General features: G+C 41.7%; 2 protein-coding genes across 5 annotated transcripts; one reads left to right on the top strand and one right to left on the bottom strand.

The window, feature by feature from the left end:
* The first annotated feature begins 1819 nt into the window (after positions 1-1819).
* Positions 1820-15760, top strand: MED4 (mediator complex subunit 4). Of its 3 annotated transcripts, none has more exons than XM_075591153.1 (7): positions 1820-1957; positions 5991-6057; positions 6626-6796; positions 10320-10377; positions 11020-11106; positions 11910-12041; positions 13107-15760. In XM_075591153.1, exons 1-7 carry the CDS (start codon positions 1884-1886, stop codon positions 13277-13279), a joined length of 762 nt encoding a protein of 253 aa, XP_075447268.1. In that variant the 5' UTR covers positions 1820-1883; the 3' UTR covers positions 13280-15760. The 3 variants fall into 3 exon arrangements, with proteins under 3 accessions (XP_075447268.1, XP_075447269.1, XP_075447270.1); XM_075591154.1 differs by lacking the exon at positions 1820-1957 and adding an exon at positions 2022-2043; XM_075591155.1 differs by lacking the exon at positions 1820-1957 and adding an exon at positions 2710-2782.
* On the bottom strand, positions 9938-19961 carry NUDT15 (nudix hydrolase 15). 2 transcript variants are annotated; one of them, XM_075591157.1, is made up of 3 exons: positions 19492-19961; positions 17986-18182; positions 9938-14956 (listed from the first exon to the last, which is right to left on the bottom strand). In XM_075591157.1, exons 1-3 carry the CDS (start codon positions 19635-19637, stop codon positions 14907-14909), a joined length of 393 nt encoding a protein of 130 aa, XP_075447272.1. In that variant the 5' UTR covers positions 19638-19961; the 3' UTR covers positions 9938-14906. The 2 variants fall into 2 exon arrangements, with proteins under 2 accessions (XP_075447272.1, XP_075447271.1); XM_075591156.1 differs by lacking the exon at positions 9938-14956 and adding an exon at positions 15301-15792 and having other exon boundaries at positions 19492-19952.
* Positions 19962-21737: the final 1776 nt, after the last annotated feature.

The following is a 21737-nucleotide window of genomic DNA, read 5'->3' as shown; positions in this document are numbered from 1 at the left end:
TGTCAACTCTCTGATTTAGAGTCAGTCTCACTGATTTTTAGCACAATCAGTCACTGGAGTCTCACAGACATAAATCGGTACCTTTCCATTAAAATTCCATTGTTTGATCCAGAACGAACAATCCCTGGAGTTTTGCATCTCTTAGAAGTATTAAAACTAACCCCCCCGAACCCCAAAAAAGAATCTAAAATGGTTCCCCTGTTTCGAAACGGTTATTCTCAAAAACTGGCTGGGGTTCCCTGATGAGGACGTTAGAACATTTAACCACCTTTTGTAGTAAACTGCTTTTATCAAATGTGTATTGCGTCAGAAATATCAGTGCCAAAAAGTAATACAAACCTCCATAAAACGTGTGTCGTGTTTGAAGACTTCCTGCATATGACGCATCATTTATTACGTTTGGAATGGTTTTTGACACATCGGGTCGTCTTGAATACCCGATTAATACCATGAAAATGAAAAAAGAATGATGTCTTTTTTTTTTCCTTTTAAAACTAGCATTAACCATTTCAGAGCCGGAGGTTTGGCGCACCCTTGCACTTCTGCGTCATGTGATCGTTCCCGGAGTGTTCACCTGACGCAGCTGTTGCTCGGATCCAGGAAATGGAAGTCGAGGGAGCTCCCCTCCGTTTGTGTTGGGCTGGCTATACCATCAGAGCAGTCAGCCTGATCATCCTCTAGAAAACGAGCTGATGATATACCTGGTATGTCATAAAGGCAGCAAGGAGGTTAACAAATATAAAGGATTAGTGTAATAATATTTATAATAGCCATACTGTGAAAATAATACATTTGTTTAACCTACATAATGTGACATCCATGCTGCGTCAAACACATTGTTGGGTTGATACATGGCAACTTCATTCTACGCTAACACTAGCAAGAGTCTTTTTAGGGTTCACACAAAGATCAAATTGGCGGACAATGTTGATGGACTTTTAAATTGACTTTGTGGAGCACAGAAGTATTATTTTTTTAAGTATATATCATTCCCCACTGTACACTATGATATCTGCAGCAGATGGAGAAATGTGAGCTTAGCACATGAGCACACACAAATGCAATTGAAATGGAGTTTGGCGTGTGGCAATTTTGCTCTGTATAAGGCTTCACTGTGGCACGCGTGCCCTGGCGGGGGGGCGGCGCGTGCACAGCGCTGCACCGCGATAGGCGGTCTGAGGGGAGAGGGAAGGTTTGCGACGGGAGGGGGCGTGGCTGTGGGTTTGCGGGGGCGTGGCCATGACGTCCCGCGGCTGGTTCGCCCTTATTGGCTGAACCGCCGGCGGGGGCGTGGCCACGCCTCCGTCGCGGATGCTAATTTCAAATTCCCCTGCCTCCCTGAAAACCTGTCGCGCACCGCTGGGGAAAGGAGCGCGACAAGGTAGGGACTGGGACCGGAGGAACTGGGGGGCGGGGCTTGATAGCACAGCGCACGCCGAGCCGTGCGCTGTAGAAGTGACTGGGGCCGCCCCCTAAATGTTTGCGACGCTTCGTACATGGAACATGGAATAAAGGCTATAATATGGAAACATCTTTCAACCCACTGATTTGGGTTGAAGGAATGTTTTTGACAGACAAAGTTGAAAATGATGCACCTTTCAGCTGATTGTGTGGTAGCTGCTGTCACAATTAATTTATAATCGAAGTAAATTACTACTGCAGGCCTCTCTGTCAGTAAAGGGGTTAAGAGGGGTACTGTATGTTGTGTACTGTAGTTGCAAAGCTGCATGGAGGGTGTGATGATCTGTGTGTAGTTAGGTGGCGCTGCTCTGCAATGAGTCTGCTCCTCTCAGGCTTGGGCTCTTGTGTTGTTCTGAGCTGTGAGCGGCTCTTTGCTGTGATCTCATACACACCGGAAGAGGGGAAACAAACAGAGAGCAGCCATGGCCGATCCAGAGAAAGGCAGCACCAAGGAGAGGCTGCTGTCTGTGCTGGATGACCTGGAAGTGTTATGCAGGTACAGATCAGCCCCTGTGTGGCTATAACGCGCGTTGTTCTCCGGGTCTAAATGGATGTGCTATGTGTGCATTGCAAACAGAGCTGGTAGTGTACATGTAACTTTTGAAAAAATAACTAACAAGACCTTTGTGCACATGTCCACTTATCTAGACACAGAAGAGCAGTGCGACTTTCTGGTTTCAAGGACATAAAGTGTATCAGCTTTTGAGGTTTATTTCGGACTTCATAAAGTGAGGCTTCGTGGAATTGTATGGGGCTTTCAGTTTATTGTAAGAATTAGAAAATGTTATGCCAGGCTGACAGACTGCAAGGGTACAGGAGATAATCCCAGATAAAGTGTAATCATTATCAGGAGCCCCACCCGGTGTAATGTTAGACAGAATGAACAGCAGAATTAATCGTGGTTTCACTTTAGATATTACAGATGTATGTATTATGCACCGCCTCACCCCCACAACTGTACCAATACAGCCCTTGCAACATTTTGCACTTTAAAATAGGCACCACTGTAGTTTCTGTACTTACCTAGACAGCGTATATGAAATATTCACAGTCGGTGCTCGCATGATTTGCATCTATTTCTTATTGACAGAGGAATTAAAGACTGCCAGATGTAGAGGTCTGCTTTAATCTGAATTGAAGTATAATTATCGTGCTGTCCCAGAGAGAACTAAAAGTAGTGATACATTTAATAGGTTTAAACAAGGTGTTGTCCTCTTTCTCTCCCCCCCCAAAAAATAGATAAATATGCATTAAAAACAAAAAATGTATGTGTGTATATTTCACCCACACACCAAAGGCGATGAAGACTTGGCACCCCAAAGTAAGTGTTCAAAAACAAACAATCTTTGTATTGAAAGAATCCAAACGCTTCGGTCCAGTTATGGGACCTTCATTAGTGCCGTGTATAGTCCAGACTCTCCGACGCAATTTACAAGAACACATTGTGTTGGATAACAGAGGACCCGCCCGTATTTATATCTCCTCATCACTCTGGACCAGGAGTGCGCAAACTTCCTGCGCTGCGCTCCCCCCCCCCCGCCTGCTCCCTGCGACGCGTCCCCCCTTACCTCAAATGTAGCGTCAAATGATGCGTGGGGTCATGTGTTGATGACGCGTCTCCATGGCAACGGGCGTCATTTGATGCTGCGTTGCCATGGAGACGTGTGGACTGGAGCCGGGACTGAAGCCAGGTAAGTGAGCCGTGCCCCCACCCCAAAAATAGTCTTGCACCCCCCTGGTCTATGTTATAGTTAAACACACTCACAGCAATAGAATAGTGGTTACCATCAATGTCACTTTGTATACGCGCTATATATATATATATAACTATTAGCTTTAAGCAATGTATAGACTCTGCATACTTCATATAGACCAAATAATGGGAATTATGTTAATAACCAGTTCATGAATACAGTCAGAGTTGATTAGGTTAAGATGTCACGTTGTCCAATAGTGTTAACTATATCCTCGCACAAAATATGCAGTCTAAATGAAGCGTCCATCATTCACAGTTCAATCCGAGGAAGTCACCATCTTTAGTGCCATCCACTTTATTGGGTGCATAATGCAGTTCAGACCTGGGGATGGATCCAATTCTGATACATGTAGCCGTGGAAACTGAGTTTTATGCATGTTACAGAAAGCAACATACCTTTAAGTCCTTTAGGCAACAATTTCTTCCATTTAAAGATCATGCATTGATCTAATTGTAAAATGAGCTTGTCTCTCTGTCCCCCTCTGTTAGGAAGGGGGACATATGCAATTGGTATGCATCTCAATGTGACCAAACTGTGAAAGTGGCGAGTCACAGGTCGACATTTGAGTTCTTCAGTGTTCATTGCATAGTTGAGGGCTTTGCGTATTTTCGACTTGTGTACGTTAATACGTTCTTTGAGCATCCTTTCTGTCTTTCCCACATAGTAGAGATTGCATGAGCATTTGAAGATATACATCACGTATTTTGTCTAACAATTCATGAAGTCCACTATTTTGATATTGGTTCCATCATGTGGGTGGGCATACGTCTTCCCTACGATCATATATTGGCAGTTTATACAACAGTGACATTTATAGACTCCGTTTGGTCACACTAGCCAAGGGTGGCATATTTCTTAATGGGGTAAATTTTCACTTCCGGGTCCTTAATCCTCCCCTCCCCCTACTGTATTTATTTATATTTCCCCACGACTCTGATGAACATCCCATTCTGTGTGTGTGTATATATGTATGTGTGTGTGTATATATGTATGTGTGTGTGTCTATATATATATATATATATATATAACAAAACAAGCGAAAAAAATTGAAGTAGCGCCTCTATAATACCCTGACTAGAATGAATTCTAGAAGAAACAATAGCTAATCATGGAAGCGTTTAGTGGGGCGGCTAGATAAGGTTGATACACTATGATAAGACAATGTTAATACAATATAAAATGCAATTACTCAACAGTTGATCCCTAAAAAAATGTATAAAAATCTAAATTTATTTGATAAAAAATGAAAAAAATATATATATGAAAAATGTTGTACCAAAAATTGAAAAGTAAAACAAAAAATGAAAAAACCTTTAATACACAAAGTCCTGTTCCAATGGCAATGACACCAGGTTCCTGCAGCCCGCTTCAAAGGGATCACCAGTCCTTAATGATATCTGAAAAAGAGAAAGAAAAAGAAACAGGCGCACACCTAGTGCATTACCATAATAAAAATTGTATTAGAGGAACATAAAATCTATAAAATGCCCACTCACAAAAGTACAGCAATCAATAGCATGTATGAGATAGGCTCTCATGTGCCAACAGCTCGATCATCAGTGTCCGGTTCAGGTTAGTGGCGTCGTCACGTGACCTTCCCTCGTGCAGCCGAAACCGGAAACGGAACTCCTCGCATTCAGTGTTCACCGAGAGAGGTCCCTCCAGGGAACAATGCCTTGAAAGTTCTTTGAATTGTTGTTAAACGGCCGTATTTTGTCTCACAATTCATGAAGTCCACTATTTTGATATTGGTTCCATCATGTGGGTGGGCATACGTCTTCCCTACGATCATATATTGGCAGTTTATACAACAGTGACATTTATAGACTCCGTTTGGTCACACTAGCCACGGGTGGCATATTTCTCAATGGGGTAAATTTTCACTTCCGGGTCCTTAATCCTCCCCTCCCCCTACTGTATTTATATATATTTCCCCACGACTCTGATGAACATCCCATTCTCTCTGTGTGTGTGTGTGTGTGTGTGTGTGTGTGTGTGTGCGCACACACACCTACCTGTCCCCCTGTGTGAATGGGATGGAGAGCAGTATGCACATTGGGGAGGGGGGAGTGCAATAGAGAGGGGAGGAGAGACTCTGCAAGGTGAGTGGGAGGAGAAAACATCGAGACAGCAAGGAGAGGAGGAGACTGATGAGATGAGTAGGAGAGAAGTGAGTGTCGGGTGCACATAGAGGAGTAGACACAGTAGGCAGGGAGTGTCAGGAGGAGCAGGGCATGAGAGGACAATGCCAGTAACCACCCCAAAACACTTCCAGTTGGAATATTTACTTATACGTTACATGCATTCTTTGTCTTTGTTTTGTCTCTTAATTTGTCAGTCAAAAAAACACATAATTCACCTATAACATATCCCTTTCATTAGTTCGAATGCGTTCTATGAAGGTCTGCACCATTATCGCCTTTAGTTTTTTCTATTTGGGACCGCAATGAATGGTTAGTTTTAGAAGCAAAACTATTAGATTTTCCCACAATTTTACTTCTAACCTTGTGGGACATGGAAGTATTTACATCGTATCTTCAATTTGCCATTTCTATTCACAGCACCATTTAAATAGATTGCTAACAGCGCTTGGGGTGATTAAATATCAAACATTACCAGTTGCAATGTGAATCCTTCTCTGGCAAATCTGTTACTATGGTGCTCTCCAATTGAACATCATCATTTTTCATCACTTGCTTAAGATTTAGGGATGGCTTGTTGACTTTAGATTAATATAAATCATTTATTAAATTGAATCACTCTCTTTCCCAGGGAGCTTATAGAAATGCTGGCACTTTCGAGGAATCAGAAACTGAACCAGCCTGGGGAAGAGAACCAGGTACGTTTTAAACAATGCCACTTTCTGGCCTAGAAATGTACATTGGGGATCATACTTAACTTTTCTAGTGGGCTATAGTTTTATTTAGCTTTCCAGCAGACAAACAACATTGCAAATTAATCCTCATGACAAAAAAAAACAGGTTTTTGATGTTGCTAACATGTCAATTATTTGCTTACACCCTGAAGTTTTGTCTTTTTAACCAGATTTGGACACATTGGTTGAAATTCGATAGCAGCTATGTTTATGGTTGGAGACACAGGACTCCATTTCATTATTAATTAATGTGATACACAGGTCAGATAGTGACCTAATATTTACAAGTGATGTCACCTAAATTGTCACAGTGATGCAGAGTTTATAAGGCAGAACCGGTTATTTAGCACACAAGGAGCATATTTTGGAATCTTTTTAAAACCCTATGTAGACATAGCAGGTTTTATACCGCAGTATTTTTCTTGTAAATTCAAACTGTATTTTACTTGACCATGATTCCAATGTGGTGGCAATTGCCTTCAGTCCACACCTTACACAGTCTCCCCTTTAACCAAACTATACCATCTATCAGATTTTGGAGATACTCATTCAGAGGGATGGAGAATTTCAGGAGCTCATGAAGCTAGCATTCAACCAAGGGAAGATTCACCAAGAAATGCAGCTCTTAGAAAAGGAAGTTGAGAAGAGGGACAGTGACATCCAACAGTTGCAAAAACAACTGAAGGAAGCAGAGCACATACTGGTAAGTGTGTACTATACGTGAAGTCTGAGATGTGATCATGGAAGTGTCTATGTACCCGACAGCTGGCTCTGTAACCTTCCTCTCCTTTTATTTAGCTGGCAATGATTTTCTTCCAGATTATTAGGATTTAGACAGGGCTTGTTAGGTTGGCATATTATGGTTCGGGTAAGGGTCAGGCTGAACAAGTCTCTTATTTTGCTGCCGGTTTAATTAAGGTTGAACAAATGTCTTATACACCCGGCTTGCTGGGTAAGTTATCTCCTACCTATTGAAATATGCCAGGGTTCCTTATTTTTTCTTGTGCTGTGTGTTACCGCCCTTTGGGATTACCACGGCCTTAAGGGGTTAACTGTGTGGGTCCACACACATAGTGCCCCTTTTCCCATCACAAGGTGCTGGGGTGACTCGGCAGAAGCACCGCCCCTTCTGCCTGGCAACAGTGAAATCAGAGGTGTGTGTTTGTCTACAGGCTAAGTGGTATAATGGGAGAATGACAGACCCTAAATTAGTAAAAGTGCATTTATTACACGGAGGAGTCATGGAGGAGGTCAAGTGCACCTGGTGTCAGTAATTTAATGAGATACTGCTTTTAACAGGTGCATATTTTTTTTGCTGGGATTTAAAAATGTAAAGAGAAGATGTTTGATGAATATTGAGTGGAAGTGCGCTCCATAGGTAAGGAGAAAAGGGTGCAAAGATTAGCTCTCCTTTTGGTTGAGAGTAATCTACCCTGATGCCAGGAACAGCAGAGTGATCTCCCCTAGAAACAAACCGTCAATGACAGGGCAACGTTTTCAAGCCCCCTCACCCTCCACCCACCCTAAGGGTGCCACTTAGTATGTTGTCATATGTCGTAACCAAATGCAGGCTTTTACCGAATCTCTTTTGTGATGAAACTGTTTGTGATTTTGTCTACCGGCAAACTGTCAGTCTTTGTTTTCACTTGAATTATTTTCAGTAATAAGTAGGATGCAATGATTTAGAAACTGTTCAAGTGAAGGCATTTCAAATAAATGCCGGGGATCGCGCAAGGCCTCTGTAACTTTTCACTTACCTGGAGTTCCAGCGACGCGACTCAATGGCAACCGGCGCCAAATGACGCAGTGGGGTCACGTGACGTCACGGTGCTATGGCAACATGACGTCATTCGACGCGGGGGGGCACGAGACGGGGGCGCATGAGAGAAACTTTGCGCACCCCTGTCCTAGGTTAGAGGTGCGCAAACTGGGGGGTGCGCAAGATTGTTTAGGAGGGCGCAGGCAGCGGGTGCGATTTTGCAGAGAAGAGAGAAAAGCCGTCTGTAGCTGCAATTTCTCCTGCAGCCATTAGGTGGCGCTGTGCTGCACAGGCTTTGACTTGCTGAATGCCGTGTGTGATGTGTGTGATGTGTGTGATGTGTGTGATGTGTGTGATGTGTGTGATGTGTGTGTGATGTGTGAGACAAGAGAGACATGGAGAGGTGGGAGACATTGGGGGGAGGGAGAGAGAGAGACATGGAGGGGGAGAGAGACGCTGGGGGAAGGTGAGAGACACAATGGCTGGAGGGAGAGACAATGGCTAAACGGAGGGATGAAGGTCAGGCAGAGATGGCAGAATTGAGGGGCGTGGGAGGAGGATGAGTTTTGGGGGGGCTGAGGATTATTCTTTGGGTGAGGGGGGTCACTTGGGAGTATTGATCAGCAGGGGAGATTCATCAATAACCTTCTTGAGTTTGGTTGTGGGGGTTCCTGATCCCTGGGCAACATTTAAAACGGGAATAAATAAATAATACATAAAAGTGGTAGGTATGAGCGGATGACACTGGAGAAAACAAATGGGAGAAGGAAAAAAGGGAGGGAAAAAAAAAAGAGGGGCGGGAGAGGGAAGGGATGTAGCAAAGAGGTGGATGAACACCCCCTCAAATTGATTGCCTTTGTGCACCAGAAAAAAACATATTACCAGATGCCAGCAATAAAATAAACAGTGATCCAATACTAGCATACTGCCTGCGCGCACCCCTGCAGCCCAAGCGATTTGTGAACTTGGCTGCAGGAGATTGTAGACACGTGGCGGACGCGTCACAAAGCTGGTTCACCCTCATTAGCTGAACCAGCTCACGTGCGCTGACGTCAGGTGATTTTGATTACATCAGGCAGGGGGGGCCCCGAGAAAAGGGGGGCTCGGCCTAAAAAGTTTGCTCACCCCTGTCCTAGGATATGAATTTCACAGGACCTGTAAAAAATATCAATGTATTCAGTTTTCACAGAGCACAAAAAAAGTTTGTTTTACAAAAGTATTATTTATTTATAAAATATTTTACCAGGAAGTAATACATTGGGAGTTACCTCTCGTTTTCAAGTATGTCCTGGGCACAGAGTTAAGACAAATAATACATGTTTACAAATACAGTTACATAAATGAGCAGGGTATACATTATATGCAAGACATTGCATGCTCAGTTAAAGATAATATATATTATGGGCGTATGTAACAGTTGCAGACCAGATTAAAATGTGTGACAGCCTTAGATTTGAAAGAACTTATACTGGTGGTGGATGTAAGAGTCTCTGGTAGGTTGTTCCAGTTTTGGGGTGCACGGTAAGAGAAGGAGGAACGGCCGGATACTTTGTTGAGCCTTGGGACCATGAACAGTCTTTTGGAGTCAGATCTCAGGTGATAGGTGCTGCATGTGGTAGGGGTTTGGAGGCCTAGATCCACAAAAGTGTGCTAAGTTTTAGCACACCTTTTATACTCCCTTTCATATGAAAAGGAGATGAGGCGTGCTAAAGCCTGGCACCCTTTTGTGTATCTGGGCCTATTTAAAAACATTTTTTTAACCTTCTGTCCAGGGACTCCTCCAGAGCTCAACTGCGGCACTGAAATCAGGAACCCCCTTAAAATATCTCTGCAATTATTTTTTACTTGTACTTGCTAGGAGAAACAAAGATGAGTGAGGGGTCACCCAATTATAAACGGAAATGTAAATCTCCGGATGGTGTCAGATCTTTCTGATGTCTGCCAGAGTGAGGGATGGCCATATTCTAGACAAGAAATATTGTAATGTACTTTAAAAATTCAATGGCTCAAGAACCGGTGGTTTCCCGTAGCTTGGAGTTCCGAGAGTCAGCTCCTGGTGACACCCCCCCCCCCTTTTTTTGGCGGGGGGGTTTTTTAGAGCAAGGTAAACCTGCTCATAGAATCTATCCAAGGAGACCAATTGCATTCAGTTGTTTTAAAATATATATATATTTTTAATGCCTGCTTTGTTTTGAGTCTTTAGTACAATTTTTATTGTCCGGTGATTACAACTCATGTCAATAAAGAAAATATTCTGAGTTTCACAATGTTTAATTACTGAGAATGTGATAAAGGGATGTTAACATGAAGAACACATCAAGAAGTAATAGGATTGCTGCACACAAACAAAAAATGGTTCCTATTCAAAGTGTCTTGTATCCAGGATATAGGGCTGTTATGAAACATACATTGACAAACGTGTAAACGATCAAATTGTGGGTAATAGCAATTTTTTTTTTTTTTGTAGGCAACCGCGGTCTATCAAGCAAAGGAAAAATTAAAATCAATAGAAAAAGCAAGAAGAGGTCAGTGCACAACATGGAGAACCTATATAAAAATGTGTTAAGCAATATTAGACCTGTCATTTATTTAATCACTGTAGCTGTAATTAAATGAGTTCCTCGTAATTAAATGTATTAATATTGTTCAAGACTACCCTTGGTTTAAAATCTGTCCTTCAATTCTTTTTGGAGATAATTGAAGTGTTCTGCCAAGTTACCATTTGCTATAACTGAACAGCTCTTCAGCTTAAAGACCAATAGCAAGAAGCAGTTTATGTTGCTCTCAAAGTTGTAAATCACAAATTAAATTGTAGTAAAAGCAGAATTGCCCAGGAAAATTGTAGTAAAAGCAGAATTGCCCAGGACGCGCAATGGCAAACAAATGGGCAAATTAAAACATTTCTTTAAAGTTGTTTAAAAACTAAAAACACTTATTAAACCGTAAACTCTGATTTCTTTCACAGTTGAACTATAATAATGTCCTAATACTAACGTGAACCCGAACAATATTATCTCCATTTAAAACATTTGCGACGTGCCCGTGACATAATTGAGTAACTATCGTGGATAGGGACAAGGAAAAAGAATCTTAAATTGTGGAAATTTAAGTCTGTCAGGTTGAGGCATTTTCTAATCTTCCATTTTTTTGTTTTTCTCATATTAAAGGTGCTGTCTCCTCTGAAGAAATTATTAAATACGCTCATCGGATTAGCGCAAGTAATGCTGTGTGTGCTCCTTTGACATGGGTGCCAGGTAATCCATCAGAAGATTAACAGATGAACAAACTAAAGTGAATGTCTGGCAACAAATGATGGCCATGTGTAAATCATCATGCCTCTTCAACAGGCAGTGTTTGTGATAGCAGTGCATTTGCAAACTAATCTGCAGTCACATTTGCAATTGATAAAATTCTTGAAGTTTGTATGTATATTTTTATATAGCGGCCACAGTGTACTCGGTGCTTTACAAAGACAATACAGTACAGGGAATTATAATCCAATAAATGCAACAAAGTTGAGACAATAGGAAAGGAAATCCATGCCCCAGAGAGCATACAGTCTAAGTGAAGTACTATACTTTACTCCCTCCACCAGAGGAATTGGTGAACTGCTTATTGTGTGAGTACATTGACGCACTGTGTTCCCTTTGCTGATTTGCTGCCATGGTCAGTGAGCCCTTTTAAGCACCTAAAATGCCCCTTTCAGTATCTTGTGAACCAAGGGGTTTTCTGGTGATAAGGTAGTTTTAGTTCTGCTCCAAAGGGACCCCTTCAGGTGAGGAAAAATACATATTCTTCATTTGGAGGATTGCCATGGTTTGCAATAAATACCCACAAATTAAACCAATCAGAAGTATAGACTTGTGTTTTCATCTACTCGGTGCTGGAGAAAACTAGAACATTGTGACATCCCAATTAAGGTTTTAAGTTAAATTGCATCTTTTAAGTTGGGATGCAATTTATTTTGTGGATGTCAAAACTTTGAAATGTTGTGGTATATATGAGCTTCTAAGACAAAATGGGTACATTTGGAAACTTTTTTCCCATTGTATTTAAGGTGATCCACGTCGGCCCTACCCTACAGATCTGGAGATGCGGAGTGGCCTGCTGGGTCAGATGAGTAATCTGCCCTCTAATGGGGTGAACGGTCACTTGCCAGGGGATGCCTTGGCAGCTGGGCGACTTCCAGGTAATTTGAAAGTATTGAAACATTATCGTAGAATAAAATATTCAAGGGTTTTGGTATCTTCTTGGGAGGGAAACCGCTCACTGTCTGTAGGTCAGTTGTGAATGTTAAAATCAATATATGTAGTCATCAAGCTTTATAGCTCTACCAGTCTTTCAGCTCCTGAAAGTATGGGGTTAGATGTTCTTATACGGATGGATCAGATCAGAATTGTAGTACTCGCACCTCAGATGTAGATATTTTTTTCTTAACATCGGGTGCCTTAGGCTGAGTCCCCGCTAGCGCTGAGCGGGCGGCGCTTGCCGCGGTTACTTACATATATAGCTATATACAACAAAAGACAGGGGTGCCCAATGCTACATATAAAGTAATAAGTACATAGATATATGCAAGTCCTCGCTCACACGGTCATACACACTCGCCCGCGCTCTGCGCTTATGTAAACAAAAAATCTAACTTTCCAGCGTGCTCAATGGCCCCCCTCCCCCCGCGCGTAAATGCCAGGACACCCGGCACTTATGCTTGGAGCGCCAGTAGGGACTCAGCCTTACACACAAACCTTCATCATGGAGAGGTGTTCAAGGTATAAATATCTTTAGCCAAAAAGATTTTTAGGTTTGGTATGAAGTACCTGGGACTAGGTAAGGATAATTGCAGAAAGTTTCTTTCAAACTAGTTATTTCTTCCTTATCTACAATATTTATTTGTAACTCCCATTTCCAGTGAGAACCATTGTTGCTGTTCTTTGGAATGTAGCTATGGCTTTGGTTGCACATAGATCTATCGGGATATGATGGCAGACGTAGCTAGGTTATGGTCAGATAATTAATGCTAACTAAACTCCAATTTAATATCATGAAGACTGCTTTACCACGTTGGGAAACCTCCGCTCCATTTAAACTGACATTGAGAAGCAGCCTAAATGCATATTGAATAGGGCCAATGTTTCTTTTCATTGTTACATAGTGTTCTACTTTAATTCAACATGTTTTTTAAATTATTATTATTTTTTTTACATTTTTAATACTTCATGTGATATTTGTCATGTCTCTCTTTTTTTGTCTTCAGATGTGTTGGCTCCCCAGTACCCATGGCAATCAAATGACATGTCCGTGAACATGCTTCCTCCAAATCACAGCAATGAGTTCATGATGGAACCTCTTGGACCAAATAAGGAAAATGAAGATGATGTTGAGGTCATGTCCACGGATTCCTCCAGCAGCAGCAGTGACTCTGATTAGGAATCAGTAGAATGGAGGGACAAAGTGACTTTTTACTATTCAACCTTTGTTGCTAAAAGGTTAGATGCACGGGACATTGGAACAAATCGGCATCAAGTATTGAACTTAATTTACCACAAGCGAGGGCTTCTCCAGCACCTGCCTAGCTGGAGCGGGCAAATGAACTGACAGTGTTGTCATCCATTTAAGTGGTAAAATGTTTTGTACCGTAGCAAGATTCCTTTGAGTGGATTGCTATATATTCTTGTATAAATGTCTTTTTACTGACTTATTCATAGGTGGGCCATTTTATAAAAGGTTTAATGTTTCTCTTGCCCTGCTTAACCACTTGGTAAGTAGTGTGCCTTCTTGCGCTGTAAAGTGGCTTGCAGAAGAACACTGCTTATTAAATACTGGGTTTTTCGCTCATTTTGGAAGTTATTTTCCCTTCGCTCTTAAGAACTTTGAAGTTCCCTGGTATTGGTTGTGGCCCTGTGATTTAGATGTATAGGGGCATACTGTATGAGTAAAGGCCAAAGTGGTGGAGTTCTGAGGCAACATCATATGTCCAGATCTTTGCATTGAAAAAATCTTTGATTTCAATAGTTTATTTAATGTGTTATTAATATGGTGCGTTTTTTGACCCAGAATTGTATCACTTTGTGTTTGTCCTGATACATTGTGTTCATTCACGAAAGCTCTGCAGCATATTTTGCTGTCATACTTTAGTTTGCCATCTCAAGTGGTAAAACTTTGAGGTTTGAACGGAGTCCAACTACTCCCTTTTTTTCTCCGTTCAATAGCCAACAATTGCAATTCTACGATATTTAAGGACGGGCAAATACAGTACAGGCATACCCCGCTTTAAGTACACTCACTTTAAGTACACTCGCGAGTAAGTACATATCGCCCAATAGGCAAACGGCAGCTCACGCATGCGCCTGTCAGCACGTCCTGAACAGCAATACCGTCTCCCTACCTGTACCAAAGCTGTGCGCAAGCGGTGAGACTATAGAGCCTGTTACACATGCGTTATTTACATCAGTTATGCACGTATATGACGATTGCCGTACAGAACATGCATTGATAAGTGGGAAAAGGTGGTGCTTCACTTTAAGTACATTTTCGCTTTACATACATGCTCCGGTCCCATTGCGTATGTTAATGCGGGGTATGCCTGTATGCAAATGTGTACCAAGCAAGAATGGTGAAAAAAGACTATTTACAGAAGGGGTGGCCAACTCCAGTCCTCGAGCTACCAACAGGTCAGGTTTTCAGGATATCACTGCTTCAGCACAGGACTGAGCTGCTAATTGAGCCACCTGTGCTGAAGCAGGGATATCCTGTAAACCTGACCTGTTGGTAGCTTTTGAGGTTCTGCAGTTGGCTACCCCTGGTCTACAGCATGTGTTATACAGTATATGATATATTGCTTTGTACATTGTAAGACAATATACAAAGCACAGTCTGGGTTTTGGAAAGGCACAGCCGTCAGTAAAATACTATAAAAAGCTTGGTCTTATTCCACCTAACCAATTAAATTATGGTAATTAAAACAAACAGCAATTATTTCACAGAGAATTGTACCGTAATTGGCAATATTGTTTCTACAAAGATTACATTTATTTTCTCCAATCTTTCCTCCGCTTCATCTGCCATCCTTTTGTTTTAGCCAGTCTGTTACTAGTTTTGTTTCCCCTATATGGTAAAAGTGAAAAGATAGTTATAAAGCTATTTAAAGTTACAGACTATCCTAGACGGTCCCGTTTTTGTACAGGTCTGCGGAAAAGCACAAATAAATCAAAATACTGTAATTGCAGATGATGTGCCGAAATAATCCAGACTGGTTTCTTTTAAATTAAGTATCACAAATCACAGAGCAGATCCCACTTTATCCCACCTTTTATTGCTCACTTGCATGATTCTGTCCAGCCATTTGGTAGCTTTAATAAAAAAAATACAAAAAAGTGGATGCTGAATCTGAAGACTTTGCACAAAAGTAAGTGAAATGAACCTGCCTGTTACTGAGACCATGCTACGAATTTGCACAAAGAATAATTTTATTGCTAAAATTAGACTTTAAAATGTTACAATCTTTTAGCGCCAAAGCAGTTAGACAATAGTGCTGTGACATAACATGCCAATTTAGATAAGCCGTTGAAACTAGCTGCATTTACGTAAACAAATAACTAAATGGTAGAACATCATCATTATGGTTCACATGGCAGCTTTTAATGCTGAGGTCCACAATATACAAGACCTGTATATTTGGAGAATGGGCACATTTGCCATCTTCCTCTTTCCAATGTAACCAAGTAATGTTCCATAAAGAGTATTTAGACGGTGTTCGCTGTGTCCAACAAGCTGGTATTCCGGAAACTCCTGGCACCAGCCCTACAGATGATTCTGTGTATGTGGCTGGAGATGATTAAAATCTTCACTGAAAGGATTGTATCCTTGCTGCTTCAAACAACACAAAGCCCAGAACAGCTGATCATTTGGGGGGAATTCTTCCCACTTAACCCAATTCCATCCTGCAGAATGGGAAGAAGAATTGTTTAAAGAGCTCCCTAGAATACTTTTTGGTCAGTAATAATGTAAACTTTTATAGTTGTGTGTGTGTGTGTTCCTTGGAAAGTTCTGATACTGTTATAGAAGGCTCACCGATATTCATTTCTGATGTATATCCACGTGTGATATACACGTTAAAGTGCAATCATCCTATGCCATGATATTTTCTTTTTTGTAACCTTATTCTGAGGCTGGAGCTTCAAATTACAGAGGTGTAATAATGATTTAAAATTATCATTCTTATAAATCCTTACAGTATGGAACCATACAAAGGCAAATTGGAAAGACACACTGGCCCGTATTTACTAAGCAGTGCCTGCCTTCGGGCCCCGGGAAACACCTGTGGCCTAAGTAAATTAGTCATAAGGCATCTTCCAGAGATGGGAAGGTGTTATGGTATAGCACTGCTTAGTAAATTTAGCCCACAATAAAGGCACAAGAGAGATTAAACACAGAAGAGGAGTTGGATGGGGCTTAGCACTTGCACATACTTCATCTCAAGCAGCACTGAAAGTTGCAGGAGCGTTAAGTGGGGGATAGTCTGAGAAAATGGGTTGTATAAATATATGAAGTCTAAGCTATTTGTAATTTACAGTATTAAAGTATGCCATAAATAGTGTGGGAAATATGTGTAAAAAGAAAAAAAAAGAGTTTAATTATTCACCAGCGGTGCGCCAGGACATTAATTGTGGAGAAGCTGAAGCTTTACATGTTTTAGTGATTGAGGGCTCAAAAGCTGTTGAGGGGTTAATAGAGACCAGACAGCGTTAGGATATGTACAAACTCAGGATTATGCAACAACACATTGCAGGTTGCTCTCTAAACTCAGTCGGGCACTCAGCTGCAAGAGAACTCGTGTATGTTGCTACTGGGCTCTGCAAAAAATATATTTCAAGCAAACACTGCTAAGTGGCACAGACGAGCCTTATGATGTTTAAAATGTGTTCAACAAATACTTTAGGCACATAAATGAAAACCTGAACATGTTACAGTATACAGTACAATTCCGATTGCGGACTATCTTATAGTTCGGCATCTGACGGCTGTATTTGAAGGTACAGGCAGTCCTCGTTTTACAACGAATGGCTTATCCAACGCTATGCAATGCATACCTATATTCATTTTTACAACGCCAAAATGGCTTATCCAACGCTCTTACAACGCTTTGCAAAGTTGTTTGTGTGTATATAATATATACAGGCATACCCCGCATTAACGTACGCAATGGGACCGGAGCATGTATGTAAAGCGAAAATGTACTTAAAGTGAAGCACTACCTTTTCCCCACTTATTGATGCATGTACTGTACTGCAATCGTCATAACTGATGTAAATAACGCATTTGTAACAGGCTCTATAGTCTCCCCACTTGCGCACAGCTTCGGTACAGGTAGGGAGCCGGTATTGCTGTTCAGGACGTGCTGACAGGCGCATGCGTGAGCTGCCGTTTGCCTATTGGGCGGTATGTACTTACTCGCGAGTGTACTTAAAGTGAGTGTACTTAAAGCGGGGTATGCCTGTATATCATATAATATTATATTATACTATATAATAGATTATATTATTAAATTACATGATATATTATGTTATATTATATATATAATACAGTATATACACTATATAATGTATGTGTGTGCTGCATATCTTATTGCCTGAGTAAAATATTTTGTGTATTTTAGCATTAAAAATGCCTTCAGGAACGGAACCTTTCATTTAAACAGGGTTCCTATGGGAAAACGTGTTTCGCTTTAAGACGTTTCGCTATCCAAAGCCATTTTGAGTAACGCATTGTGTTGGATAACCGAGGACTTCCTGTATTGCTTTCTGTACTGTATTACAGTAGTTTATTTACAAAATTACTGTTTATGTAGGCTACTTCAGTTACTGTACTTATAAATATTATACTACTGTATAACATGTAAAAAGGTGAAGTTAGTGTCTTGGGGTTTTGCTAGGAGTGACATCCAACAATCTGGCACCACTCAAGTTTCAATGGTTCCGGACTATCAGAATTGTACTGTAATGCCTAAAAAAAAAATGGTGCATAAAGCATGAGAGAAATTACCACAAAAATAATCACCTAATACATGTATAATTTATTAATAGACCCTGTACAAAGTTTGGAAATGCTATATATTGCATTTGAGATTAACATACCTTCATTTTTTTCAGGCTCTATGTTCACCGGTTCTGATGCATAACTCATATCTACCTCTCCTTTCATTATAATTGTAATGTAGTGATAATTGTCCTTCAGACTGATTGAGTTTACCACTGAGGCAAAATGGACGTTTGTGAGGTGAAGTTCCGCTTCCTCCAATGTTTCCCTTTCTGCACAGGTCTCCCAGCTTTCACTATAACAACAAGCACACAGGGAGACTCATTTTCCATATTAAGTGACACTGCGATCACATAATTGCGATTTGTCAGAGAGGCCGAGGTACGTTGCACATCACAATATTCGGGACCCAAGACCAAGACAGATAAATTGCAACATTTATATTTAAAAAAAAAAATAAACATGTCTTTTTTCCTGGAGAGCAAGTTGAGATATGTTACTTGTAAATTAATTGAACTAAAATCTTCTCCAGGGCAGTCGCTTAACAGTACATTGAAGAAAGTATATCCGAAAAGGAAGGTGTCAGATCATTGCACTGAAGGATTACTTTAATTTTACAACATAGGTTGTGATAGCTGACATAAAGAAATAAATAAAAAGTACAGCGTAATCTTATAAAGAAGCATGGTCTTGAAAAGCTAACATTAAGGATGGTAACGTAGAGCAATCAAGAATAGACATTAACCATGAGATATCATCTCTCGGTGTAGGTGAATGCTTCCATGGATATAGTTGTATGAAAGAACAAATAATGAAATGTGCATGATGTATACATCTTCAGATTCTCACAGCTCATTATATCAAACTCTAACACGCATATGATAATCTCTGCGTTTAACAGAAAAGCAAATCTGGCCTCAGACACTAAGGGACAAAATATCTAAAATCCCAGGATGTAACATCTGTAAATTTCCTTAATGGTGGTCAATATCTTTAAAAAAAAACAAAAAAAAAAAACATCCCATTGCTTCTGTGATTACTACTGTGATTGATGAGAACCTGAGCTAGATTTATCCACATTTTTGCTACATTGAAGAAAATTTATTATGATAGCAAACATTTGACAAACTCCAGGTCAGCAATGTAATAACGGTTTACATCCTGGTTATGTGTTCCCACGTTAGTGTCTATTTTAGTCAAATCTGGAGCAACACCAGCCAGGATCAGTATAACACTGTTACCTCGGGAGTCACTTGGCTTATATTTTGCTAGATGTAATTGGTTAAGTACATTTCATACATCTATCACTTACCAACAAGATTATTAGCTGCAGTAGGGATTATTTGTGTACCATGTGTTGTATAACTAGTGAAATATTGAAGAAACATGGGTCAGTTGACATACTACATCCATACCCTGTCACACAGCATGCTGCAGCTGAGCACCTTTAGGTGACTGCCCTTTCAGAACTATTCAGGCAGAGGCAGTTTGACGTAAATTACGCATGGTTACGCGGGTAGCGCAGTCACAGCACGTCAGCGTGACCATCCCGCGTCTTTACGTCAGATTCAGCGGCACCGTAAACTCCCCTTTAACATACTCACCCGAACTCCAAGTGTCCCCCGGGGAGCTGGTACATGCCGGGGCCAGTGGATCCTTTTCGCCTTCCCAGCAGGACGCAGCCGGGATGAGAGGGGTTAGTGACCACAACTCCGACACCCACCCCCGGTCTGGAGGAAGCCGCAGCCATGGTCGCCGGGGCAACTGAAGTGGACTGCTGGATTAACGTAATTTCGGGACCCGCGTCTCGAGCGCTTTACTGATTGGCTGACGCTCAGATTACTGCACTGTGTCGGTTACTGTATAGGAAGCACAGAGTGCAGGGGGAGAGTGCAGTGACAGGGTAGAGGGGGAATGCAGAGTGACAGGGGAGAATGTGCAGTGGCAGAGAGGAGAGGGGGGATGCAGAGTAACGGGAAGTGGATTGCAGAGTGACAGAGGGGAAGTGCAGGGTGACAGGAGAGGTAGATTGCAGAATGAGAGGAAGGGGATTGCACAGTGACAGGAGAGGGGAAGTGATGAGAGGGAGTACAGGGTGATAGGAGAGGGTGGGGTGACGGGGGAGTGGGGAGTTAAAGATGCATGTGCACTCTTCAGTTTTCTATAGACTGCAAGCTTTTCCAAGCAGAGATGTATTTACCCCTTGCTTTATACACTATGTAATTGTACTGGTGTTTCCCCTACCCGATGGGAGATTCCCCTGTTACCAGGTGTAAATTGCATGCTACCTGTTGGCTCACCGAATGCTGAGTGGTCCGCCGATGGTTGTGGGGACTGCAGGACAGGCTTCTGGGGCTTATACCCAACATTTACTCCATGGTACACAGCGCCTCCATCTGCTGTAGGCTCCCGATGTATGGAGGCAATCCTCCACAGTAGAACGGTTTCTTCTCCCCCCAGAAAGATTACACACCAGGCGGAAGGTATAGATAACTGGAACCGGTTTTATTCTTCTGCACACACAGTGTCAAGGCAGTCCCTGCCCAATACAATCACTGATCTGGTCTCCAAACTTACGATGGTCCCTGGACCTTCACTACTGGTCAAGGGCCCCCGCAGCAGCCCCTGCTCTTCCCCAGCCCTCTAGCAGGACCAGGGGAAAAGGTAGTCACTCACTCTCCCCCTCAGGCAAGAGGACCATGGCCTGCCAGTGCACAGCAGCCTGTGTAATACATTGTCTTTCTCAACAGTAGAGACACTAATGAATTCCCTTTAAGTACAGTAGGGGGAAGGTACTAGGTCTGAACCCAGGATTGGGCAGAACACAGACCTAGTCCCACCTCCTCCCCTGTCACTCAAGGAAGCTTCCTGTGTGGGGAAAAACCATAATTGGTACTGGCACTGCCTGCTCTTAGCAGGACTTTTGTTCCAGGGATGGCAGACTGGTAACCAAACCAGGCATGGCTACATCATTTTCTTTAAGTATTTATGTTATGTAATGTATAAAGTTCTTGTATGGGCCCTGGAGCAATGTAGATTTGTTGTAGGTAGTGTTACCTTTTAGGGGATTAGCATTAGTTATTCATAAATAAAAGTATAATGTACAGAGATTTACGAAAACTTCAGGTTTCTTCTACATGGAAGTATTCTATAATATTTTAAAACAACTCTGTAAGTTATAATTTGAACTTTGAAGTACCGTAATGTTGGTTCTCGAAATGTTATGACTACCTACAATTAATTTGATGCAATGTCTTTCAAAACGGTCAATCACTATCTCCCCTTGCTCCGGATTAGTCCAACACAGGCGAGCCCTCGCTCACTGATTGGACTCCGAAGACAATCCACTCTGGGATTGGTCGGGCCTCCGTCCTGCATGTTGATGGATGGAGACCGAGAGCTATATCAGTAGGGACCTGGCTTTGGTTCCAGAGACTTGTGGAGTACTCAGCTAGCCAAAGTGGACCCTTTAAAAATCCAAAGTCATCCGAGGGTGTTCAAGAGATTTGCGGAGGAGTTTGGAGGGAAGTGACGCTGGGAATTTAAAACTAATGACTAGCGGAGATCAAGGCAGTGCTACCCCTACCGTCAAGGTCAGTCGCGCAAGTTGGGAACACGTATCAGTGTAAAATTCTGGACGGAGGTACCCGCACCTAGGGCTCTAGGTTGTTGGGTGAGTTTGTGTGGGTCTTATGTACTGGAAGTTTGTGAAATGTTTTTCCAATAAATTCACTTTTGTTAAACTTTGCAGTTCCGTGTATTGTATTGATCCCTTGTATAATTGTCCCGGTCTCTCATGACAACCACATCATAATTAATTATGATAATGCTAATAATAGATGTTCATAAC

Source organism: Ascaphus truei, chromosome 3 (assembly GCF_040206685.1).
Source record: "Ascaphus truei isolate aAscTru1 chromosome 3, aAscTru1.hap1, whole genome shotgun sequence".
Lineage (NCBI taxonomy): Eukaryota > Metazoa > Chordata > Amphibia > Anura > Ascaphidae > Ascaphus > Ascaphus truei.
Note: the sequence above shows the minus strand (reverse complement) of the source record. Positions and strands in the feature narration are given on the sequence as shown.